Source organism: Panthera tigris, chromosome C1 (genome assembly GCF_018350195.1).
Source record: "Panthera tigris isolate Pti1 chromosome C1, P.tigris_Pti1_mat1.1, whole genome shotgun sequence".
Classification (NCBI taxonomy): Eukaryota; Metazoa; Chordata; class Mammalia; order Carnivora; family Felidae; genus Panthera; species Panthera tigris.
In genome coordinates, this window is record NC_056667.1 from 124730326 (window position 1) to 124752490 (window position 22165).

General features: G+C 43.1%; 1 protein-coding gene across 5 annotated transcripts in view; it reads left to right on the forward strand.

The window, feature by feature from the left end:
• Nucleotides 1-22165, forward strand: part of MGAT5 (alpha-1,6-mannosylglycoprotein 6-beta-N-acetylglucosaminyltransferase) — a 335238-nt gene that overhangs the window by 131773 nt on the left and 181300 nt on the right. For all 5 annotated transcript variants that reach the window (XM_042994303.1, XM_042994306.1, XM_042994304.1 and 2 more), the window contains one exon: nt 10970-11134. In XM_042994303.1, coding sequence (XP_042850237.1) covers nt 10970-11134 — 165 coding nt within the window. The remainder of the gene's footprint in view (nt 1-10969; nt 11135-22165) is intronic.

The window sequence follows — 22165 nt, forward strand, 5'->3', positions numbered from 1 at the left end:
GCCTGTCACAATGGCGTGCCAGTGTGGCCACCCTCAAGAGCTGTTGACCCTTCCCCATCTGCCTAGAAGCCACAGCTGTCTTCTGGGACCGGCTGCGTGGTGGTGGCTGAGCGATGCTGGTCCCTGAGAATCTGCCTTTGCTCTTCCATATGTGTACCTTCCCTCCCCCCATAGCTCCTCCTCTCCTTCTGTTCTTTCTCTCTTTCATTCTCAGTCTTCATAATGCCTAAATCTCCTATCGGCACATATTCATTGGATTTGTTCATCGTCTGTCTCCCCCACATAGCATGCAAGCCCCCAGAGGGCAGGGGTTTTTGTCTCTCTTGTTCCTGCTGTAGCCCAGGGCTTAGTGCGTACCTGGCACTTTCTAGTAGCCAGAAGTGATTAGCAGCAGCCCCCTTGTCCTCACTCTACCTGTGTGGAACAGTTACAGCTGGGGCTAATTTGAAAGTAGTGTTTTTAGTAAGACTGGGAAACAGAAAGAGATTGCCTGTGGACTGTCTGTCCAGGTGGCTCCAAGTAGCTGTTATGCATGATTCTGACCTGGGGGCAAGTGTTTATTCTGGAAGGTAGTTAGAGAGCGTTTATAGGTGGCTATAGAAGGATTCCTTGCCAGGTGTGTGATCTTGGGCAGGACACTGATGTAGTGCTTTGTTTGTTTGTTTGTTTGTTTTTTAATTTTTAATGCTTGTTTATTTTTGAGAGAAGAAGGAGACAGAGTGTGATCAGGGGTGGGGCAGAGAGAGAGAGGGAGACATAGAATCTGAAGCAGGCTCCAGGCTCTGAGCTGTCAGCACAGAGCCTGATGCGGGGCTCCAACCTACAAACTGCCAGATCATGACCTGAGCTGAAGTCGGATGCTTAACTGACTGAGCCACCCAGGCGCCCCGGTAAATGAGGTTTTAAAAGCCTGCTTCCTCTTTTTAAAAATAGAGATATAATAATATCACTTACTTCATAGGCTTGTTGTAAGGATTACATGTTACAAAGCTTATTTAAACGCTTAGATTAGTGAAATGCATTCGGCGTGGTGAATTATCACTAACCTTGGCCTGCATGTACCTACATCTGTTACCACCCAACCAAAATTCTTCATGTGAACCGGACACTGTTTCTGTGTTTGAACACAGGGCTTCAGGAATGTGTTCCTGTAGCTGTCCTCGGCATTTACAGGGGATGACCTGAGCAGAAGTAAGCTCTCCCCAAGAGGGAGGAAGGCAGGCTTGCCACTACCCTCCTTCACAAGACTGGGCGATGCTTGTCTGCTAGAATCACCAGGCAGGCCTGCCTTGGCAGCACCCTTGCTGGGTCCCATGCTGGCCAGGCTCGAGGACAGCTGCCCTGGTCTCCAGACACATGCTGTTTGGCTCCTCCCTTTTTAAAGCGTGTTCGCTCCACAGAGTGACTTGGGCATTTTGTAAGTGGGAGATGTGATGGTCGTTACCCTGTTCAAAAGAGAAGGCTTTCCCTTGTGGGCTGTGAGATGAGCTGGATTTGGTGAGCTCACTTTGTCTCTGAAGAAGGCATTGCTGTGGGTCCTGTTCCTGGTACAGGAGGTGAGGGAGAGGGAGTAGTGGGCTGTGGCTGCCCTTCCTTGACAGGGAGGTGTGGGCCCACAGGTCAGATTGGGACCCTCCATAGCAGTGGGCTTGACCTCCCAGAGCCCAAGTTCATTTCTCTTCTGTAAAAAGGGCTGAAATGCTTGACTCCTATTATGTGCAGCTGGCTAGGTGTCAGGAAAATTGACACAACAGCCCAAGAGTTCCATTCTGGATATCTGTAGATTCCATAAAGCACTTGATATCGTCAACAGGCCTAGATAAGATCTTTTCTCAGATTCCGCTGCCTAGAAAGTTCCTTGAAATACTAGCGACACCCCATGTAGCACCTCAGGAATAACATTTGCTTCTGGTATGCACTGGACTCAAAGCTTAAAGTGTGTCCTTGCAGCCTAACCCGGAGAGAGCAGTAGTCAGCAATACTGAGCATCTGAGACATGGTATGGGTGCCTGTGACAGCTACGGGAAGAGGGCATGTTTGTGACTTTAAGTACAGGTGGGTTACCCACCAGGTGGCTTTAAGAATTCAAATGGGAGGGGCTCCTGGGTGGCTCAGTCGGTTAAGCTTCAGACTTTGGCTCAGGTCATGATCTCTCCGTTCATGGGTTTGAGCCCTGCATCAGGCTCTGAGCCTGGAGCCTGCTTCAGATTCTCTGTCTCCCTCTGTCTCTGCCCCTCCCCCACTCACACTCTGTGTCTCTCTCTGCCTCTCAAAAATGAATAAATGTTAAAAAATAAAAATAAAAAAGAATTCAAATAGAAGGCAGTGAGGGTCAGTCACTGAAATGTTTCCGGAGGTGTCTTCTTACCTGACATCAGGTCTTGGGGCCACTGTCTTTGAGTTGTAAGGGTAGAACTCACTGCACTATATGTATTTTCAAATAGCTTTTTTTTTTATGCCTTCATGATTGTCAGAGTACAGTGAATATTCATATAAAACTGAGGGCACGTAGACTGGAGGTAATGAAAAACCTTGGACTCTTTTCGGCACTTAACCTGGGTAGGCTTGTTTTCTCTCCTAACGTGAAAGAAGAAAAGTTCATTTTCAGCTTATGCAGCTGTTTGAGTCACCATTTCTAAACGATTCAGCACAAGATAGAAGATGCTGTCAATAAAACACACAAGGGCAAGGATGATCCAAGCCCATTTTTTAAAATGTTTGTTTATTTTTGAAACCGAGAGAACATGAGCAGGGGAGGGGCAGAGAAAGAGGGACAGAGGATCTGAAGCAGGCTCTTCATCGACAGCAGCGAGCCCCAACGCGGGTCTGAAACTCGCCAACTGCTAACCGAGAGATCATCACCTGAGCCAAAGTCAGACACTCAGCTGACTGAGCCATCCAGGTGCCCTTACCATTCTTAGAAATAAAGAAGAATATAATGTAAAATACTTCTCACCTCCAAATCCAGATAAATTTTGATTTCCCTCCTGTCCTTTTTTAAAATGTGGAGAGATACGTGCACATCTGCTCATTTCCAAAAAAAAATTGGAATACTTTATGTGCAGCTTTTAAAACTCTTCTTTGTTGTATTTCCTTATGCCATCAGGTATTTTTAATGGCCATACATGTGTTTTTCATCCATCCATTCAAAAAATAATCAGTGAGCTCCTGATGTTAATAGCCAGTGGTGATAAACAGAGATGACAAGACACCTGCTCTACCCTCCGTGAGTTCCAGTCCAGTGATTTATTCTCTTATGAATGGATGGACATAGATAACTTAATTTTTTTCTTGGGCATTTGGGTAGTGTCCTGATGTGTCTATAATAAACAACACTACAGGGTCCTTGTATGCGATGAATGGACTGTATTTTGCGTATTACTAAAACTGTATTATCTTTCTGTGGAAAGGTCATTTTAAAATTAAAAATACATAACTGATGAAAGTTGACATTCCTGGCAGTGAGTGGAAATGAGAGGTTGGGGCTAATTCTTTTTTCATTAGCACCTTCCTTTCTCATTAGCGCCCTGTCTTTGCTAGTTTCTCCCAAGCAGCAAGTGAAGCCGTTTCTTGTTGGCACTCTGCCTCTCAGGGCAGCCTTGGTGAAGAGGGACTTGGATTAGGAGCAAGCACAGATGCAAATTATTTTTTGAAGTTCATATGTAAATCCTTGTTCATTGCACAGTTGGTTCTGTGTCAGCGAATCATGGTGGCCACACCTTAAACATAGCCAATCGTGGCTGTGCCCAGAGTCCTTGATTCGTGGGGTTCTATAGATTCTGATGGAGTGCCTTGAGGACAGAGCCTGGAGGACAGCAGGCTGGAGAACCACTGCTTTGGAAGCATGAGCCAAGGGAATGGAGTAGGATAGCATCGGCCCCAAGTGCTGCCTTTCTTGATCATTCCTCAATTACTGATTGCCTGGGTGATCTGGGCAGTCGGGGTTTGCTGTCCTGTCTCAACAGCTTTAGCCAATAGACCTATATACTGATAGACCTTCTTCCTACCAGTAGGACTCCCTTTCTACTGAAATCCCATCTCCTTGGGCTCCAGCTCAGGCAGCAAGTCTAGCTGACAGTGCAATCTCCTTGGCTGTCCTGTTCAGGAATGTGGTAGCATCTTCCAGCTCCTACTCACCCCCTAAAGTCATGGCTTTCTGAATGTGAAAACTTAAAGAAGCTGTCCGGGCACCTGTTCTGAGATTTTTGTCGATCTTGCCCTTGATCAAAGCACTTCTGGCATGATAGAAAGCAAAGCTTACTTTCCCCAGAAGGACATTTTATATGTTTTCAATTGCTTTGATCTCATCTTTATCATGTACAGTAAGTTTTAGGAATACAGAATTGCGGTAGTGATGTTGGGATTAAATTTTTATGGCTAAGGCTTTGAAGCACAAACAAAAATTTTAAAAGCCTTTTAGTAATTGAAAATTGTAATCCTGCTGAGGACACATTTTACTGCTATAATAACTGTAAAACACAATGATAAATATAAAAATGTTACACTAGAATTTGGAGGAATATATTTGCCCTAATTTCTTTGCTAAGCTCTGTAGAAATTATTCTTGGGTGAACAGTCTTATTGGATAAATGGATTATCATTAAGACTAAAACACAAAATGTTCTAGTATTAATTTAAAATTGCAATAAGACTTGTATTTTTTGCAGGTTTAACTGTAAAATGCAAAGGTGAGAAATAATTTCATCACCTACAGAGGTATAATTTCTTTAGCTTTATTGGTGGGAAGACCATAGTCCACTTACTTGTTGGTTCATTCATTCATTTGTTCATTTACTTATGTAACACACACATAACTGAGGACTATCATGTGCCAGTTGGTAAGGATACAAAGATGGGCTTGAAGCCCTGTGTGTTTTATTGACACTGTTTTTTATCTTGTGTCCAGCTATCTTAAAATAGTGACTCAAATAGCTGCTTGTTGAAAATGACCTTCTTTCATATTGAGAAAGAAAACATCCCTGTCCAGGTAAAGTGCCTAGAGAGTCCAACTTTTCTGATTGCTTTATATTCCATTTTCATTTCAAGGCTGCAGGTTTGGAAATGGAGACTCTTGATTATTTTTGGTGTTGGGGAGTTGCTCACGGAAGAGTGGCATCAGTGAATCTTGAGGATGGTTGGCATATGATTTAACAAAAACACATGGCAGAAGCCCAGAGGTTAGTCCCGAGAAGTGTGTTCAGAAGCAGCAGGTCAGAGATGCTTGCTTGCTGGCAGGTCCATAGTGGTTCTTAAGAGGCAGTGTGGCATGGTAGGGAAGAGCTGTTGGGTCTGGAACCAGACTGTTTGAGACTGAACCCGCAAGCTGCAGTCACCTGGAACAAATTACTTAACTTCTCTGCTCTGTTTTATCATCTATGAAGTGGAGATGGTAACAGTGATACATTCCTCATACTCATGGCAGGACTGCATGTGTTAATCCGGGAGAAGTGCTGAGGACAGTAGCTGACACACAGAAAGAGCTCAATCGATGGCAGGGCAGTGGCAGTGGTGGTGGTGGTGGTACAGGGTCGTAGTTGTGATAGTGACCGTCGGCATCCTTCTCATCATCGTGACTTCCTTTAGTTGTACCATGTCACACAGTCAAAATGGTCACTCTCTGGTAGGTGGCGTCAACAAGAGATGGTAGGTCACCCTTATTGGGGACTGTATTTTAGGAATCAAGAAAGACTATCTTCTTTTTATTTTGACTTTTTTTTTTTTTTTTAAGTATAGTTGATGCATGATGTTACGTTAGTTTCAGGTCTATGACTTAGTGGTTTAATGAGCTTATTCGTTATGCTATGTGCACCGCTAGTGTACCTACCATCTGTCCCATCACGTTGCTGTTACAATATCATTGACTCTATTCCTTATGCTGTGCCTCTTATTCCTGTGACTTACACGTTCCATACGTGGAAGCCTGTGCCTCCCACTTCCCTTCACCCATTTTGCCCATACCTCACCCTCTCCTCTGTGGCAGGTATCTGTTCTTTGTGTTTATAGGTCTGATTCTGCAATTTTGTTTTTCTTTTTTCAGACTCCACTTATGAGTGGAACTATATGGTATTTGTCTTTCTTAGTCTAACTTATTTCATTTAGCATAATACCCTCTAGGTCCATCCATGCTGTCTCAGATGGCATGATCTCATCCTTTGTTATGGCTGTGTAATATTCCTGTATGTGTGTGTTTGTGTGTATGTGTGTACCACATCCTTACCCATTTGTCTATTGATGGGCACTTAGATTGCTTCATAATTTGGTTACTGTAAATAATGCTGCAATAAACATAGGGGTGCATATATTTTTTGAATTAGTGTTTTCGTATTCTTTGGGTAAAAACTAGTAGTGTGATTACTGGATCATAGGGTAGTTCTATTTTTAAGTTTTTGAGGAACCTCCATACTGTTTTCTAGAGGGGTGAAGCAGTTTGCATTCTTAGCAGTAGTGCACGAATATTACTTTTTCTCCACATCCTTGCCAACACTTACTGTTTGTTGTGTTTTTCATTTTAGCCATTTTGACAGGTGTGAGGTGATGATACCTCATTGTGGTTTTGATGTACATTTCCCTGATGATGAGCTATGTTGAGCATCTTCTCATGTGTTTGTTGGCCATATGCATGTCTTCTTCAGAGAAATGTCCATTCGTGTCTTCTGCCCATTTTTTATTTGGCTTATTTGCTTTTTTGTGTTGAGTTGTGTAAGTTCTTTATATGTTTTGGAGATTAACCTCTTATTGGATATATCATTTGCAAATATCTTCTCCCATTCAGTAGGTTGTCTTTTTGTTTTTGTGGATGGTTTGTTTCCTTTGCTGTGTGAAAGCATTTTATTTTGATGTAGTTCCAGTAATTCATTTTTGCTTTTCTTTGCCTTGCCTCAGGAGACATATCTAGAAAAATAATACTATGGCCAATGTCAGAGAAATTAATATCTGTGCTCTCTTTCTCTTCCAGGATTTTTATGATTTCAGGTCTCACATTTAGGTCTTTAATCGTTTTGAGTTTATTTTTGTGTACGGTGTTAGAAGGGGATCCACTTTCATCCTTTTATGTGTATCTGTCCAGTTTTCCCAACACAATTTGTTGAAGAGCCTGTCTTTTTCCCATTGAGTATTCTTGCCTCCTTTGTCATAGATTAATTGACCATACGGTCATGGGTTGATTTCTGGGCTCTGCATTCTGTTCCATCAATACGTGTGCCTGTTTCTGTGCCAGTACCATACTGTTTTTAGTACTACAGCTTTGTAGTATATCCTGAAATCTGAAATTGTGATACCTCCAGTTTTGCTCTCCTTTTTCAAGATTGCTTTGGCTATTCAGGGTCTTCTGCAGTTCTGTACAAATATTAGGATTATTTGTTCTAGTTCTGTGAAAAATATTGTCAGTGTTTTGATAGTGACTGCATTAAATCTGTACATTTCTTTGGGTAGTGTAGACCTTTTAACAATATTCTTCCAATCCATGAGCATGGAATATGTCTTTCCATTTGTTTGTATAATCTTAATGTTGATGTGACAGTTGTGTAATCTACCTAAGAGGGTGCTCCACCAGTGACTGTCTCCAGTAACTTTGGGTTAGGGGGCTCTGTCCAGTAGTCCTTGTTGCCTTTTAACAAAAGGCAAAAAGTTGCAAAAGGTTACCAGCCCTTGAGAGACCATCACCATGGGCTAGGCTTTGGGAAGCCCCTGTAGGGAGGAGGGCCGATTCTTTCATTGTTTTTCCCATTGTATTTGTAGCAATGTCTGCAACGCCTCAGGGGCATCAGTGAATTGAGGTCACACATAATGCAAGTTCAGTGACTGTCCTCATACTTCCATTTCCTCTCTACAAAGGGGCAGTGAGGAAGATGAGGGTTGGGAGAATATGCTTAATTCTGTGGTTCTCAAATGGGAGCAGTTGTTTCCCCCCCTCCCCCTGGGACATTGGCAATGTCCAGAGACATTTTCTGTTGTAACATGAAAGGATTGCTACTGTCATTCACTGGCTAGAAGCCAGACACCCTTCGGTGCACTGGCCAGCCCTCCACAACAACTAATTACCCGGCCCAAAGTGTCAATAGTGTCAAAGCTGAGAAACCCTGATTTAACCTGTTCTAGAGGTTCAGGGCTTCTGTGTCTAGCTAATCTCAATTGCTGGTAGTAGTTAAATACCATTTTTACCTGTGTGGACTCTGGCTGGTGCAAGAGCCTGCAGGCAAAGAGGCTGGAGGTGGAGGCCATTGCTGTCCTTTATCTGAGGGGTGGTTTCTTAACACTGTGGCTGCTTCCTCGTGGTACCATTGCCCCCATCTGCCTTGCTGGCCCCTGGCAATCTTCAGAATTCTGGAAAAGCAGTTGATGCTTTAGGTTCACTGTAAGAGCAGAGCTGGTGGCTGACCCCTGCTGTTTCTGCCAGCTAAGGGTGTGCCAGGGGCAGACTGTGAGTCATGCAGACCGTGGGACTGCAGCTCTTGGAGAGCGAGCTCATGACCCTTTGGATAAAGTGGCAAAGCTCTCGGCATCACTCAGGAAGAGATTTCTTGAGGAAAGATGAGAGCATTTCCCAGAGGAAGGTTTCATTTTTTTGTCTATGTGTATCGCATGCTGTTACGTAGTGATTATTAAGGACATTTTATACATATTAACTCATTATGCCCATGTAACAACCCCAAAGAGGCAAGGGTTCTTACCACTCTTTTACAGGTAAGGAAATAGGAGTAGAGAATGAGGACATAAACTCAGAAACCTTGGCTCCAGAGTCTGGGCCCTTAATCACAATGGTATGGGTGAAAGACACTGAATTTCACACTTGGTTTCTTCTTCTGCCCTTGCGCTTGACTTTTGGCTGGGCCAGTGAGGCAGCTGGGAATTAGGCCAGCCTGACTCAAGTCCCCATTCTGGTTTATTATTTCTATAGCTGTGAGCATGTTATTTCATGTTCTTATCTGTAAAATGAAGTCATTTTACCTCACCTACCTCACGGAGAAGGGGGTTTCTTAGATTTGCGTGTGGCTTGCAATGGGCATTTGGGAAACATTAGTTCCCTTCTGCCCTTCTCGATTATAATGATATTTTTAGCTCTGTTGCTCTAATGTTGTGACCAGCTTCTTCTTACCTGTAGGAAGTATACATGCTGAAGAGCAAAAAAATAGGCCCGCTCTGGTGTTTGTTAGAATGAACCGACGAATCACTCCAGAAGTTAACAGGGTGAACAAGTCTAATGTTCGGTTTGGGGAGGGTGGTGGGGAGACCATGCTTCTGCCCAGCACAGAACACCTAGCTTCCAGGATGAAGGTGTAGGCTTGGTTTCTGCTGGTAATTTTTAATCCGCTCCAGCCATGCCTCCCATCTGTAAACCACTAAGAAACACAAACTTCCATGCTAATGATATACCTTTGCTTCCATTCTGATGACTTTCCTGTCCCCTTGGCAAAATGGGACTGCCCGAGTGCCTCGCGGCTGGGGTTCAACGTCATTTGGCTGTGTTCTGGGGTTGGTGAATTGATCTGGTGTATACTTCTTTCCTGGCCAGGTGAGATTACCTGCTCGGCTCAAGTTCACCCTGTTCCTAGTAGGAGGGGAAGTGGCAACCTTGCGTTTGTCCCTGTTTAGGACTTTGCACATCCTACTACCCACATCATGCACTTCTCCCCTGGACGGCTCCCAATTCATTAATGAGGCCCGATTCTATTCACATGGGTGGCTGGCCTGTTGTCCTTCTGACTTCCTCACATGTACAAGTCAATATCTTTCTTTAATTATGAGTTTCCAGAGAAGAGAAGCTAAATTAATCTTGTACATGTGGAATACCTTGTGTACAAACTTAGTAAACATTTACGTATACATGAGCATAAAGTGTCTGTAGTTTGTCCAGAGAGAAGTGCAGCATTTAACCCAGTCAGATGTGTAGGAAAGGAATCCAACTCTATTTTTTACTTATGTTTATTTTGAGAGAGTGAGAGCATGAGCAGGGGAGGCGCAGAGAGAGGGAAAGAGAGAATCCCAATCAGTCTCCGTGCTGTCAGCACAGAGCCTGATATGGGTCTCGAACTCATGAACCATGAGGTAGTGAATGAATGACCTGAGTTGAAATCCAGAATTGGACACTTAACCAACAAAGCCATCCAGACTCCCCAAAAGGGAATCAGCTCTTAAATGTAAGCATCGCGAGAAAATAGCCCCAGCATCTGGAACAGTGCCTGGCACGTAGCACTTGTTTCATAAAAATTTCTTGCATGAATGAATCTGGTCTTAATTTAAGTATCTTTCTAAACTTCACTACAGATACCTTTGAGTTACCCAGCATGCCTAGAATCTAGAACTGTAGTTTCTATTATTTCTGTAAGTAACCAACCGAAATAAAGACTTTGCAAAAAAAAAAAAAAAATAGGACATACTAGAGTATATAGCACTAAAAATAACAATGAAATTGATAGGATGCTAAGTAACCCAGAGTTTTCTCTATCAACTTAGTAGCTGGAATTAATTTTATGTCACTTACTGCCTTACATGGACTGCAGAACAGACTGATTTGTGCTCTCTGGGCCACTGTCATCTTTAAGGTATGGTTTGTTAAAGGGGCATCTGGGTGGCTCAGTCAGATAGGCATTTGACTTAAGCATTTGACTTCAGCTCAAGTCATGGTCTCACGGTTCGTGAGTTCCAGCTCTGTGTTGGGCTCTGTGCTGACAGCTCAGAGACTGGAGCCTGCTTTGGATTCTGTGTCTCCCTCTCTCTCTGCCCCTCTCCCCTGCTTGTGCTGTGACTCTCTCAAAAGTAAAATAAACATTAAAAAAATTAAAAAAAAAACCAGATATGGTTTGTTAGGGCAGATGTTTAAGCAGTACTTTTTGATTGTGCCACCCTTTGTTCTTCATGTCAGAGACAGAGAGGTGGTGGGGGGGAGAAGAGAAAGAGTGAGCGAGCGCATGAGCCAGACAAACATACAAGGGCCAAAGAATTTTTCAACTCTTTGCATTTTCTTTCACAGATCTGAAGAAAACACTTGCTGTGCTTTTGGATAATATCTTGCAGCGCATTGGCAAGTTAGAGTCAAAGGTGGACAATCTTGTAATCAATGGCACGGGAACAAACTCGACCAACTCCACCACGGCTGTTCCCAGCTTGGTAGCACTTGAGAAAATTAATGTGGCAGGTAAGAGCAATTGTCCCTGACATGGAGTCAGACCCTGCTTACAACTGGGAAAAGACTAAAGCAGTACAGTGGTTCTTACTGGTATAAATCCCATAAACGTGGTATGGCCCTGGAAAAGCTCATTTTAAATTTATTTTTGATGAACATGTTAAAACATGTTTTAAGTCTCATCATGATGTGTAATATCTGGTGGTTTCTGTGACACATTTCATGAAATGAGCTCCTGGAATTCACATTTAATGAGGAGATTTGTAGCATGGATAAAGATGAAATGAAACAGGTTATCTGGGAAGCTCATGCCGGTTAGAGGTTCTTTCTCCTTCCCATTTTTATCAGTTTCAAAAGTCTGTTCCATATAATAGACTGTCTCCTTCCTGTTGTTGAAGAAGAGCCACCGTTGTAGAAAATGCCTCCTATGTGTATATGGGGAAATGTAAATTCTAGAAATGGCACTTAGGAAATAAATGGCCCCTGCCTGATCTTGGCCTGATTCTGTAGCCACTCATGGACAAAACCCTGCAGTTTTCACTGGGATGCATTTTGTCTAGTCCCTTCTTAAAATTGGATGAGAGAAGAAAAATGGATTAAAAACAATGCCCAAGTCACACACAGCACGTACTGTCCATCGCTTACATCAGATTCCCCATTGCACTGCCTGGGGTTGGCCTCTGGGTCTTTGTGGTTGAGCCAGGACTTGGTCTTCTTAGGGTGACCACTGTCATTTCTTAGAAACCCAGGACAGAGCGAAGAGCTCAAGGTTAGGATGAGGTGCTTTGGGTGAACAGTTGTGAGTTGTCTACACTCGTGGTGGTGGTATCCAAATTCTAGTTAGTGGATAAAATAAGTAGCTGGGTTATTTTTTGGTACTTTGAAAATCTAACTTAGTACTTTCTGGTTTACCTCTACCCCGGACTTGTAGAAGTGCATGGACTTAAGTGGGAGCAATTCTTTTCCTTTCCTACCTCCCAGTGTCAAAACATTTAATTGTTTCACATTATGCAAGCTTGTTGTATTACCTTTCTGTTCTGTTCTGCCCTTTAGCAAGTGTTAAATTACAAAATATATTTCTAATAATCCAAAGTATCCAACCAAACAAAGGTATTAAAAATAACTTTTAATTACAACACAGAGACAGTGTCATCTGGGCCATAAATCCTATCTTCCCTGCAGTTTCCAACAGCTTCTGTAATTAGACAAGAAAACCTCCCACTGTGTTGAGCTGCTTATTAATAAATGGAAGCCATGCCTCTCCGGTCTCTACTCCCCCATTCCTGTCCCCAGTAGGAAATGCTATTGAAGAGGTCCTTTCTGGGTTCATGGCATTCTGCATTATCCTGTTTCCAGACGTGGAGTGGGGTGTTCTGCCTTTAGCTTTGCTGCCTCCCACTGCCTCTGTTCTATGAGGCCCACGTAAACATACCTGTTGTCATTCTCGGCCCTGGTAAGGGATCTTGCTGCCGCTGACTGTCCTGTTTGTGTGCCAGGCTTACAGGGAGACTTCGCTGCCTGGGCTCCAAGCCCCAGGGTACAGAATTGTGGGTAGATGTCCAGGAATGAAATAGGGGAGGGAGGGAGTTGGTGGCTCCTTCTTTCACATGGGGTTCCAGCCCCATGTATGGAGCTAGCTTACTCAAGTAACACAAACCTCTTGAACACATTCTCTAAGTCGTTGGTCTCCTTTTGATGTGCCACTGGTTCTGTGTTTACGAATAATTAAAGAACCAAAGTATTTCATGTGTTCTTTTAGGGGGGAGGAGGGAGAAAATTTAGAGTTGTGTCTAATAATTAACCTCATTGTCACTCCTTGGTATATTTTGTGTGTGATACACTTTTGAGATTTTTAATGGACACTTAGGAAAATAATATATATGCATAAAATCATACAAATGGTGATCCTGTAAGTGGAGGTAGCTGTGAAGGCTTCTCACACAGGAAGGTAAATTTTGAAGGTGGGTAGGATTGAGGCATAGGGGCCTCATGGAAGAGTTACAGACTAGAAATGCATCATGACCCAGAAAATAATTGGAAGGAAGGGGAGGAAACTAACATCTAGCAACCTCCCAGTAAATAACCAGTTACTGTTTGGAACTCTTGGAGGCACATGATCGTACTCTGTCTTCTCAACATCTACAAGAAGCTAGTGGTTTCACTGGTTTCATGGAGTTTAAGTGTTTGGGCAAGGGGGGACCTTTGATAGGGACCTGGAGCCCCCTGAGCTCAGCTTAAGACCTAGGACCATATAGAGTGTGTGCTCCATCTTTCTTATAAATCATCTTGTAAATCATCACAAATGGGTGAGTTTAGAAAAATAGGTCACTATTTTCTTAGAGGTTCCTGGAGAGCTGACAGTTTTCTGGGATATTTAACAACCTGTCTGATAAAAAAAAAAGTTCTCTGTGTCTAATTGTCTGTTTCTTTGACCAACCTTTGCTAAAGCAAGCTTGTCCCTATGTGTGCATGTGCATTCCTCCCTTAGCCACTGTGATGGCCGCAATGGATATAGAAGTGAAAGAAAGAATGGAGGCATCGCACTTTATTTCTCCCAGAGGGTGGTGGGGCCTTTATATTTTGTCAGTCAAACAATATATTTCTAAACTATTTGCCATATCTGTAGATTGTGGTGCCAAAAAGAAGGACAAAAACTTAACTTTATAACCCTTGTTCAGGATAAAAAAAACCATTTATTGCTGCTTTTGCCCTCTCTGATCTGTGGCCATACGGTCTTCATTACCTCTCTTGTCGTAGCAGAAATGGCACTTGAGCTGTGAGAGGGTTCATTTTTATAGGGTTCCAATGCTGACTGAGTGAAGTTTTTCTTTTTCTCTTTTTGCATTAAGACATGTGGTAATTGCTCAGAAATGTTCTCCCTGGTGTGTCTTTACTGCTTACTCTGGTGTCTTATTGCTTGCTGATGTTTCTGATTGCTTACTGTTGTGTCTTATTGCTTGCTGATATATCTTCTAGTTGGCTATAAACTGCTTCTAAATTGGGTACCATAGCAGTTGAAGAAGGGTTCCTTAAATTTATTTTCTTTTTAGGGATAGCTCTGTGTGTGTGTGGGAGTACACGTATGCATGTGTGCACGTGCGCGTGTGCATGCATGCGTGAGTGCTCCCTTTCTCCGTTTAGCTGTGTTCTCTGTACCTTTTATCCAAAATGGCTTTTCTTTACAAATTTATCACTCCTGGGCTTTTTTATTATGTGCAAGTGATGTTCCCCTAGAGAAGTTTAGCTGGAAATGAACTTGATTGAAATCAAGAATTAGATTGAACTGCATTTTCAAGCTTGGTTTATCTTGTTGAAGATGAAGGTGAATCGAAGAAATGAAAACCCAGATTTAAGAAAAATTCACACCCTTCAACCAATTGCATAGTAAATCAGTTTCTCTAGATATATTCCCTGAAAGAACTTAAATGTTTCTTTGCCAAAATTATCCACTTTCAGAATGACATTTTTGTTTTTGGAAAGACCAATTCCTCTTTTCTCTACTTTTATTATCTTAAATGATGAAGTGGAGGGAATGGCATTGGAACTGGAATAGCATCTTTGCCACGTGCTAACACAGGGAGAAGGTAAAAAAATATGTGACAATGACAATGCTGGCCTTCTGGGGACTGACAGTGTCCACTTAATCTGTTTTGTCCCTAACGTCTTATTCAAAGCCTCCCTGTTGGGAGTGCTCAGTAAATGCCCACATTGATTGGATTATGCTGGAGGGGACGGCATTTGGTTTCACTGCTAAAAGAAGTTTCTCCTTCTGGTTTCTCTTTTCCATTTCTGCTCGTGGGGAATTGCTTGGAAGTGGTGCTTGGTATCTTATTTCCCTTTCTCAGACCTTAGAAGACATCATCAATGAAGTCGATTTTTTTTTTTTTTTGGGGGGGGTCTGTCATGTCTGAGCTTTGTAGAGATACTTCTGTGCTGTGGAGCTTTTATAGAATGTGATGGGTACAACTCTAGATTATAATATTTTGGGTAATGGGTGCATTGTGCCTCTCTCTCCATCAGTTGAGGCAGTAAATGCATGTGTCCCTCTGCATTTATTTATTTATTTATACTTTAAAGAGCTAGTTGTTGTCATTCAACATAAGCTGAATAACTGGCCAGCATTCAGGGTTAGCTAGAAGGCACAACTTAATGATAACATTTCTTTCCTGTTATGATCACTTACAATTACAAGGTCATTTGGGAAACACAGCCACAAAATTGAAGATGCAGGCACAACTCCAGTGGCTGTTTTCTAATATTTAGTCTAAACTGAATGTTAGCTAGCCCAGCATTTTCCAAACATCAGTAGCCACATGCAATGTATTGCAGGTGAAGTGCAACATATTTGAGCCTGGATGCTGTTCTCAATAATAATAATAAAAAAAGAACCATAATTATTATTCTACCACTTAAAAGTTGAAAATGAAAAATGTCCCTGCTGAGTTTCAGGACTTGCGTTTCGAAGTGCAATTTTCCCCCTTTTGTGCTGCTAATGGACCTTGAAATTAAGTTGCACCTGTGTTGTTTCCTTGTTTGGGTTACCCACACTGTCATTTGTGGGTTGGGTAGCACCTGAAATGCCCCAACCCTGTGCTCAGCTTAACAGGTGGCTTTCTCAGGATCAGGTAACAGCCAGGCAGTGGCACCCCCCCCAAATGCTGCCAAGAAACAGGGCAGAGAGCAAGAGACAACTGTGTCTTTCTCCTGCATGTCTCTTTCTGTTTCATTCTTTGTAGGGGCAGGAATAAATATGTGGCTACCTGTCAGGAACAATTCTTAGGGTATCTTCCTAGAAAAATCTGTCATTGTTGGTGTGGTTTTCACATTGTGTGTGGTCATGGTGTTTTGGTTTTTATCATGAAGAAGGAGGAGGGCAGGAAGAGGAAGACAAAGAAAACTATAGTTGAGAAGAAGTGATGCTGACCTTTGAGCATGGTATTTATAGCTCTCATTCTCAGCTGCAGGCGATTTTGCCCCCCTGGCCATACTTGGCAGTGTCTGCAGACATTTCAGTTGTCAAACTGAGGAAGTGTTATTGACGTCCAGTAGATAGAGGCCAGGGATGCTGCTGAACATTCTACAGTGCACAGGCTAGCTGCCACTACAGAGAACTATCTAGCCCAAAATATCACTTGTACTGTGGTTGAGAAACTCATATCTACAGGATATTGTTGGAGGTGTTCCACTTATTACCATTGCAGAAACATGCTGGAGATGTTGCACTTTCCTGATGAGCCAGCTGAGACCTAAAGTCTCCTCCTCTCTTCCTAGCAAGGTTTTTCGTTGTTGTTGTTGTTGTTGTTGTTGCTGTTGCAAGTCCTCAGCCCCAGCAACTGTTAGTTTTGCAACCGATCTTTGAGACATCCAAGAAACAGATTTTCATAAATTCCCAGAAGGCACTTTTGGGCTCCTGACCTTAAGAAACTCCTTTCCTGGACCCAAACCAGTAAATTTTTGGCAACACACATTTTACTCCTGCTTATATAGAAGGTAATTATTTCTTTTCATGAAAGAGCTGCTAATTCAGAATAATGATGGCAAAGTAGTCTGAGAGAGTGGATTTAAATTACAAAAATGTTTTAGAGGAAATTCTATTTTATTAATTTTAAGCAGAGTATGTAATTATCAAGACATGAGAGAGTAAATTAAATTAGTTAAGGAAAATAAGACAGGTCCCCCAAAATCTACTTTATAGCACGGAAGACCCTACACTGTGTTTAGAGCAGTAGAAAAGGAGACCATCCTGAAAAGGTAGGTTGAGGGAATATATGAAGAGTTTTCCTTGTAAAACTCAGGAGTTTGTATTTGTTCTGTAGGCAGTGACAGCTGAGGAGGGTTTAAATAAAGCAGGAGGATAATAAGATGAGACCTGTATTTTCAGAGAATTGGTGGCCATGTGGAAGTGGGGTGCTTTAAAGGGGGTCCTCTGGGAAGCCAAGTGAGAGAGTTTAGTGCACTGGACAGGGGAAGGCCTAAAATGAGGCATGTGCGTGATGCCCAGGGGAAGGGGGGGTTGGAAACCCATGTCTGGTGGAGCTGATGTGAGCAGGACCTGGTGGACCATGAACGAGGATGAGGGAGGAGCTGGTGTCATGACTGGGTGATGCCTTTATTGATGAAACAAGCCAGCAAAGGCGGGATCTTGTGAAGACAGTACCCATATGTCAATGTGGATTGCTTTGTTGCGAGCCACTTGTTTAGGAATATCAGCGTAAAGGAAGTTGGGACATTGGTTTCAGTGCTCAGGACATGAAAGACTTCACGGAGGGCAGTGTTTTGCAGCCAGGCTGCCCTGGTTCAGCTCTCGGCTCCGTCAGTTCATTCCTTTGTGACTTTAGGCATCTTTCTTAACCTTTCTATGGCTGTACAATTGGGGAAAAAATAGTAGTTACCCATTTCATGGGGATTATTTGTGAGGATTAAGTGAGATAAATAAACTACTTAGATCATGCCTCATACAAAGTCAGCACTAAATGAGTGTTTGTTGTTTATTAGAATATCACCACTGATAGTGAATAAAATGACTAATATTTGTGTAGTGCTGTATAGATTAGAAAATATTTTCATACATGTTTCTTCATTTGAGTGCTTTAAACTTTCAGTTTCCAAATAGACCTTTTTTTTATCAATCCTTCCTGACCTTTATGAAAGGCTTAGTAGGAAACCCACCTGTTTATCAATAATTTCTTTGCAAGAAGCAAAAAACCGTAAACAGAAAGGGAGTTTAGGGCCCATGCAGTTAGCTAGTTCCAGAGATGGTGCTGAGCTCAGCACTGCTGGCTACAGACGTAGGGACCATCTTTAAGAAACTCAGCTGTACCGCCTTCTGAGTTGGCTTCATTCTAAGTCCATCTTCCCAGGGTGGTAGCAGAAAGGGTCACAGAAGCCTCTAGGTTTCTGGCAACATTCTTGGGGAAGATTCTGATCATCTTGCCTATCCATGACCTAGTCACAGTGCTCAGTGACATCTTGATTGGATGTGACTGGATCATGCAGGTCACCCTGGGGTTTCAAACTGGGGACAGGGTCCCTAAACAGATTGCAGGCAGCAAGCAGATAAAATAGGAATGACTACCAGAGACCCTTACCACACTGTGGTTTGGATTCCCACAGTTGTCCTAAGGCTGACTCCAACTTTTCTTGAGGGTTCAGAGGACAAAGCTTCTAGAATGCTGACCTTTCGTCTCCCATTTTATTTTATTTTTTTTTTAAATGTTTATTTTTGAAACTGAGAACAAACTGAGGGTTGATGGGGGGTGGGAGGGAGGGTAGGGTAGGTGATGGGCATTGAAGAGGGCATCTTTTGGGATGAGCACTGGGTGTTGTATGGAAACCAATTTGACAATAAGTTTCATATATTAAAAAAAATGTTTATTTTTGAGAGAGAGAGAGAGAGAGGGAGGGAGGGAGGGAGGGAGCATGAGCAGGGGAAGGGCAGACAGAGAGAGAGAGACAAAGAGAGAAAGAAAGAATCCGAAGCAGGCTCCAGGCTCCGAACTGTCAGCACAGAGCCTGATGTGGTGCTGAAACTCATGAACTGTGAGAACATGACCTGAGCCGAAGTCAAACGCTTAACCAACTGAGCCAGCCAGACGTCCTCTCCTGTGTTAAAGGCTGCTGTGGCTGAGTGCACCAGCTGTGCTAGAGCCAGCCACACCCATGCCATGCTGTTTGTTTATGCTCTTATACATTTACATGTTTTTGTCCTCAGCCTGGAATGACCTTCCGTTTTCCTGGCTCTAATTTACCATCTTTTCCAAGACTCATCTGAAGCACTGTTTCCCATAAAAAGTCTTCCTGAGATCCTTCCAAGCCTTCTGGTGCCCTTGCTTTGTATTCGCACGAGTGCTGTGTACATCCTTGGACTTTCCCATGCTTTGCCTGTCTCCACAGCCAGGCTCTAAGCTCCTTAAAGGCATGGGCAAAATACCCTACATTTTTCTTTTGGACCCAGTACCTAGCTGGGAGTCTGGCAAGATAGCAGGTTCTGAATAGGTGTCCAGCTGAATGCCCTTCTCCCTCTCTGGGACATGCGCCAGGTCAACCACTGTCTTAGAACTTTTATCAGGACGGTGACGGCCACGTGGTCAGTTCTAGATCACTGTGTCTGCCACAGCCTGCTTTGACAGTTTCCTGAATAGTTTAGTAAGTCCCAGAAGCACCTGGAAAGCTGACTGCTAACTTGTTCAAAGGGGAAAATGCTTTTGCTCTACTACACTTTCTGAAAACTAAGGTGTTGTAATAAGATAATCTGTTTTGTAACTTTTGGTGGTTAGTTATTAAGTAGGATTTCAACAGTTTGAACTAGCTATACTACAAGAGATTGCCCCGAATGAATAGTCCTTGCAGAAATGCAGGAACCTACCAATCTTAATGCCTTTGGACTTCTTACTGACCTTTCAAAGAGTACGTGGCTTTTCTTCATTTCAAAACATCAGAGTATGTATTCCTGTGGAGAATCCTGTTCTTCCCAGCCACTTGAGGGCGAAGAACAGGAGCCCTTAGGAACGTGCACTGTGGGACTGACCTTGACACTTGTGTAGGCTTTACTTTTGTTTATAAAAATGTCCCCACACAGGGCTGTTGAGTGGATCAGAGATGGGACATACTGAAATAGATTTGTTTGTTTTAATCAGAAGGCAACTGATCCCACTTAGTCTAATTTGGCTAAATGAGGTATGTATATACAGTTGTGCTATCAGTCTACATATGGTATTGATTTAGTAGACATTCTGCAGCCACAGCATAGCATGTGGTTTCTCACAGATACTCCCTTGTCTTGGGCACTCCATCCTTTACCTGTTTGTTTGTTTGTTTGTTTGTTTGTTTTTTAATGTTTGTTTATTTTTGACAGAGAGAGAGAGAGACAGAGCATGAGCAGGGGAGGGACAGAGAGAGAGAGAGACAGAATCCAAGGCAGGCTCCAGGCTCTGAGCTGCTGGCACAGAACCTGACCTGGGGCTCAAACTCCTGAACCATGAGATCATGGCCTGAGCCAAAGTTGGAAGCTTAAATGACTGAGCTAAACAGGCACCCCCATCCTTTACCTGTTTTTATTGACACATATTTTAGTAGAGGCATTCCAAAGCCTGAGATTTAAAAATTGGGAAAAATTGTAGAATTAAAGTTGTTTCAATGAGGGTGGGGGACTGTATCTGTTTCTGGGTAGTTAAAACAGTTTCTTAGGTACAGAAGCTTGTGGGGTTTTGATGGATTTTCTTCTAAGCTGTGCTTTTTGGCTTTGCATGCCCATAGCTTCTAAAATTAGACGATCTAAATGAAAATCAGTTACTAGTTTTTGTTGATGTTTTTTCCTTCTCAGCGTATCTCAGAAAAGGAAGAGAGAAGGCCGATGTGGTGAAGGTGGCCTGAAATTTTTTGCTGAGTTTAAAAAGGAAGCAAAGAGGTATATAGTTAGATGTGTCACTCAGAAGGACACAGCTGCCCCACAGTTCTGGGCAGCAGATGTCATCTTCATTACTGGCCACAATGGTCTCCTTTTTCTGTGTCTCCTTTACCTTTGCACATTCAGCAGACCTCATGCTCAGGATCACAGCACCCAAGTCCATTTATGTCAAGCTGAGGACCTGTAGCATTGACAGAGCCAGCAGGGGGACTATGTGTCTGGGGTCGACAGAAAGTTGAAACTGCATTTTGATTGGCCTTATGAGAGCTGGCCGATGACACTGTTAGCTGGTTTCAAACTGTCTTGACCTTTCATGTTGGTGAGCTTTTTAAGTCAACATTCACAGTGGGAACTTTCTACCTCCATGCAGCTAGAGATGGGCTCTTAAAACAGTCATTACAGAAGGGCTACAATGAGCGTCAAATGAAGGATTTGTGCTGATGCTCTCCCTACACCCCTTTGTTGGTGACAAGATTGAATGGCAGCTATAGGATTGTGGTTTAGACACAGACTGGACGCTGACAGCCTGGATCCAGTTCTAGCTGTGCTACCTATCTGTGTGTCTTTGTAGACCCAGTCAGTTTCCTCATCAGTAAAATAGTGATAACGTACCTGCACCAGGGGATTGTTTTGAGGATTATGAATTCATACATGGGAACCACTCAAGGCCAGGCACAAATTAAGAGCTTGGTAACTTTTGGCCATTGGGACATGCACTTCTTAACCGGACTGAGAATTTGACCTGTGAGCCAGAGTGTACATGGTCATTGCTTATTGAGTGTGTAAACTACCCAGTGCTAATGCTGTATTTTGTAGGGAAAATAGTATAGACAACCTGGGGAAAGGGATTTTTGGAAGCTGCTTGGCAGTCACAGGCTAGACCTAGTCTTTGGCGTTAGACACTCTTGAACAGAACTCCTGGCCCCCTTTTTTAACTCCTTGTTGGCATCTAGTTTCCACTGAGCCTCAGCCTCACTCTCTGTACAATGGAGATAGTGATGCCAATGCTTATCCTCACATGCCCGTGAGGATGCAGTGAGATCGTGTATGAGAGTCTGGCATGGTGTCTTAACCCCACTTACTCACAGACACTGCCCTTTGGGGTTAATAACCTCACTAAGAGGGAGGGGGCACAAACATAATCTGGCAAACACTGTCGTATGTTTTATACAACCAATACTGCCTGGATGGTGCCAAGCCTTGAGTCAGACAGAGGAAATGCAGCCAGGTGAGAAACTAGGGCTTCTGTTGTGAATGGAGGACCACACCGTGTACTGGAGGAGGGAGGAGCGAGTATTTGGCAGTGCTCACAATACCTTTCTTGACCCTCAGCCTAGAGCTTCTTTCACCCTAGTTCAAGAGGACCTGTTGGCTTTTCCTGACCTTTTGGCCTTGGGAATGACCTTTAAACTCTGTAGCCATCCTAAGGACAAGGATAGGGATAGGAGTGACTGACAGGAATTGGCACAGAGGAGTTTTCGTAATCCTATGGTAGAAGTCATGCAGTTCTGGTGACAGCAAACTGCAGAAGTCTGGAAACTGTGCCTGACCCCTCCCTGTCTTCTCACTCCATAGTAGGGAGGATAATTCCTGTACTGTAGAGCTCAGCTCTCAAGGGAAGACAGTCATTAACCTGT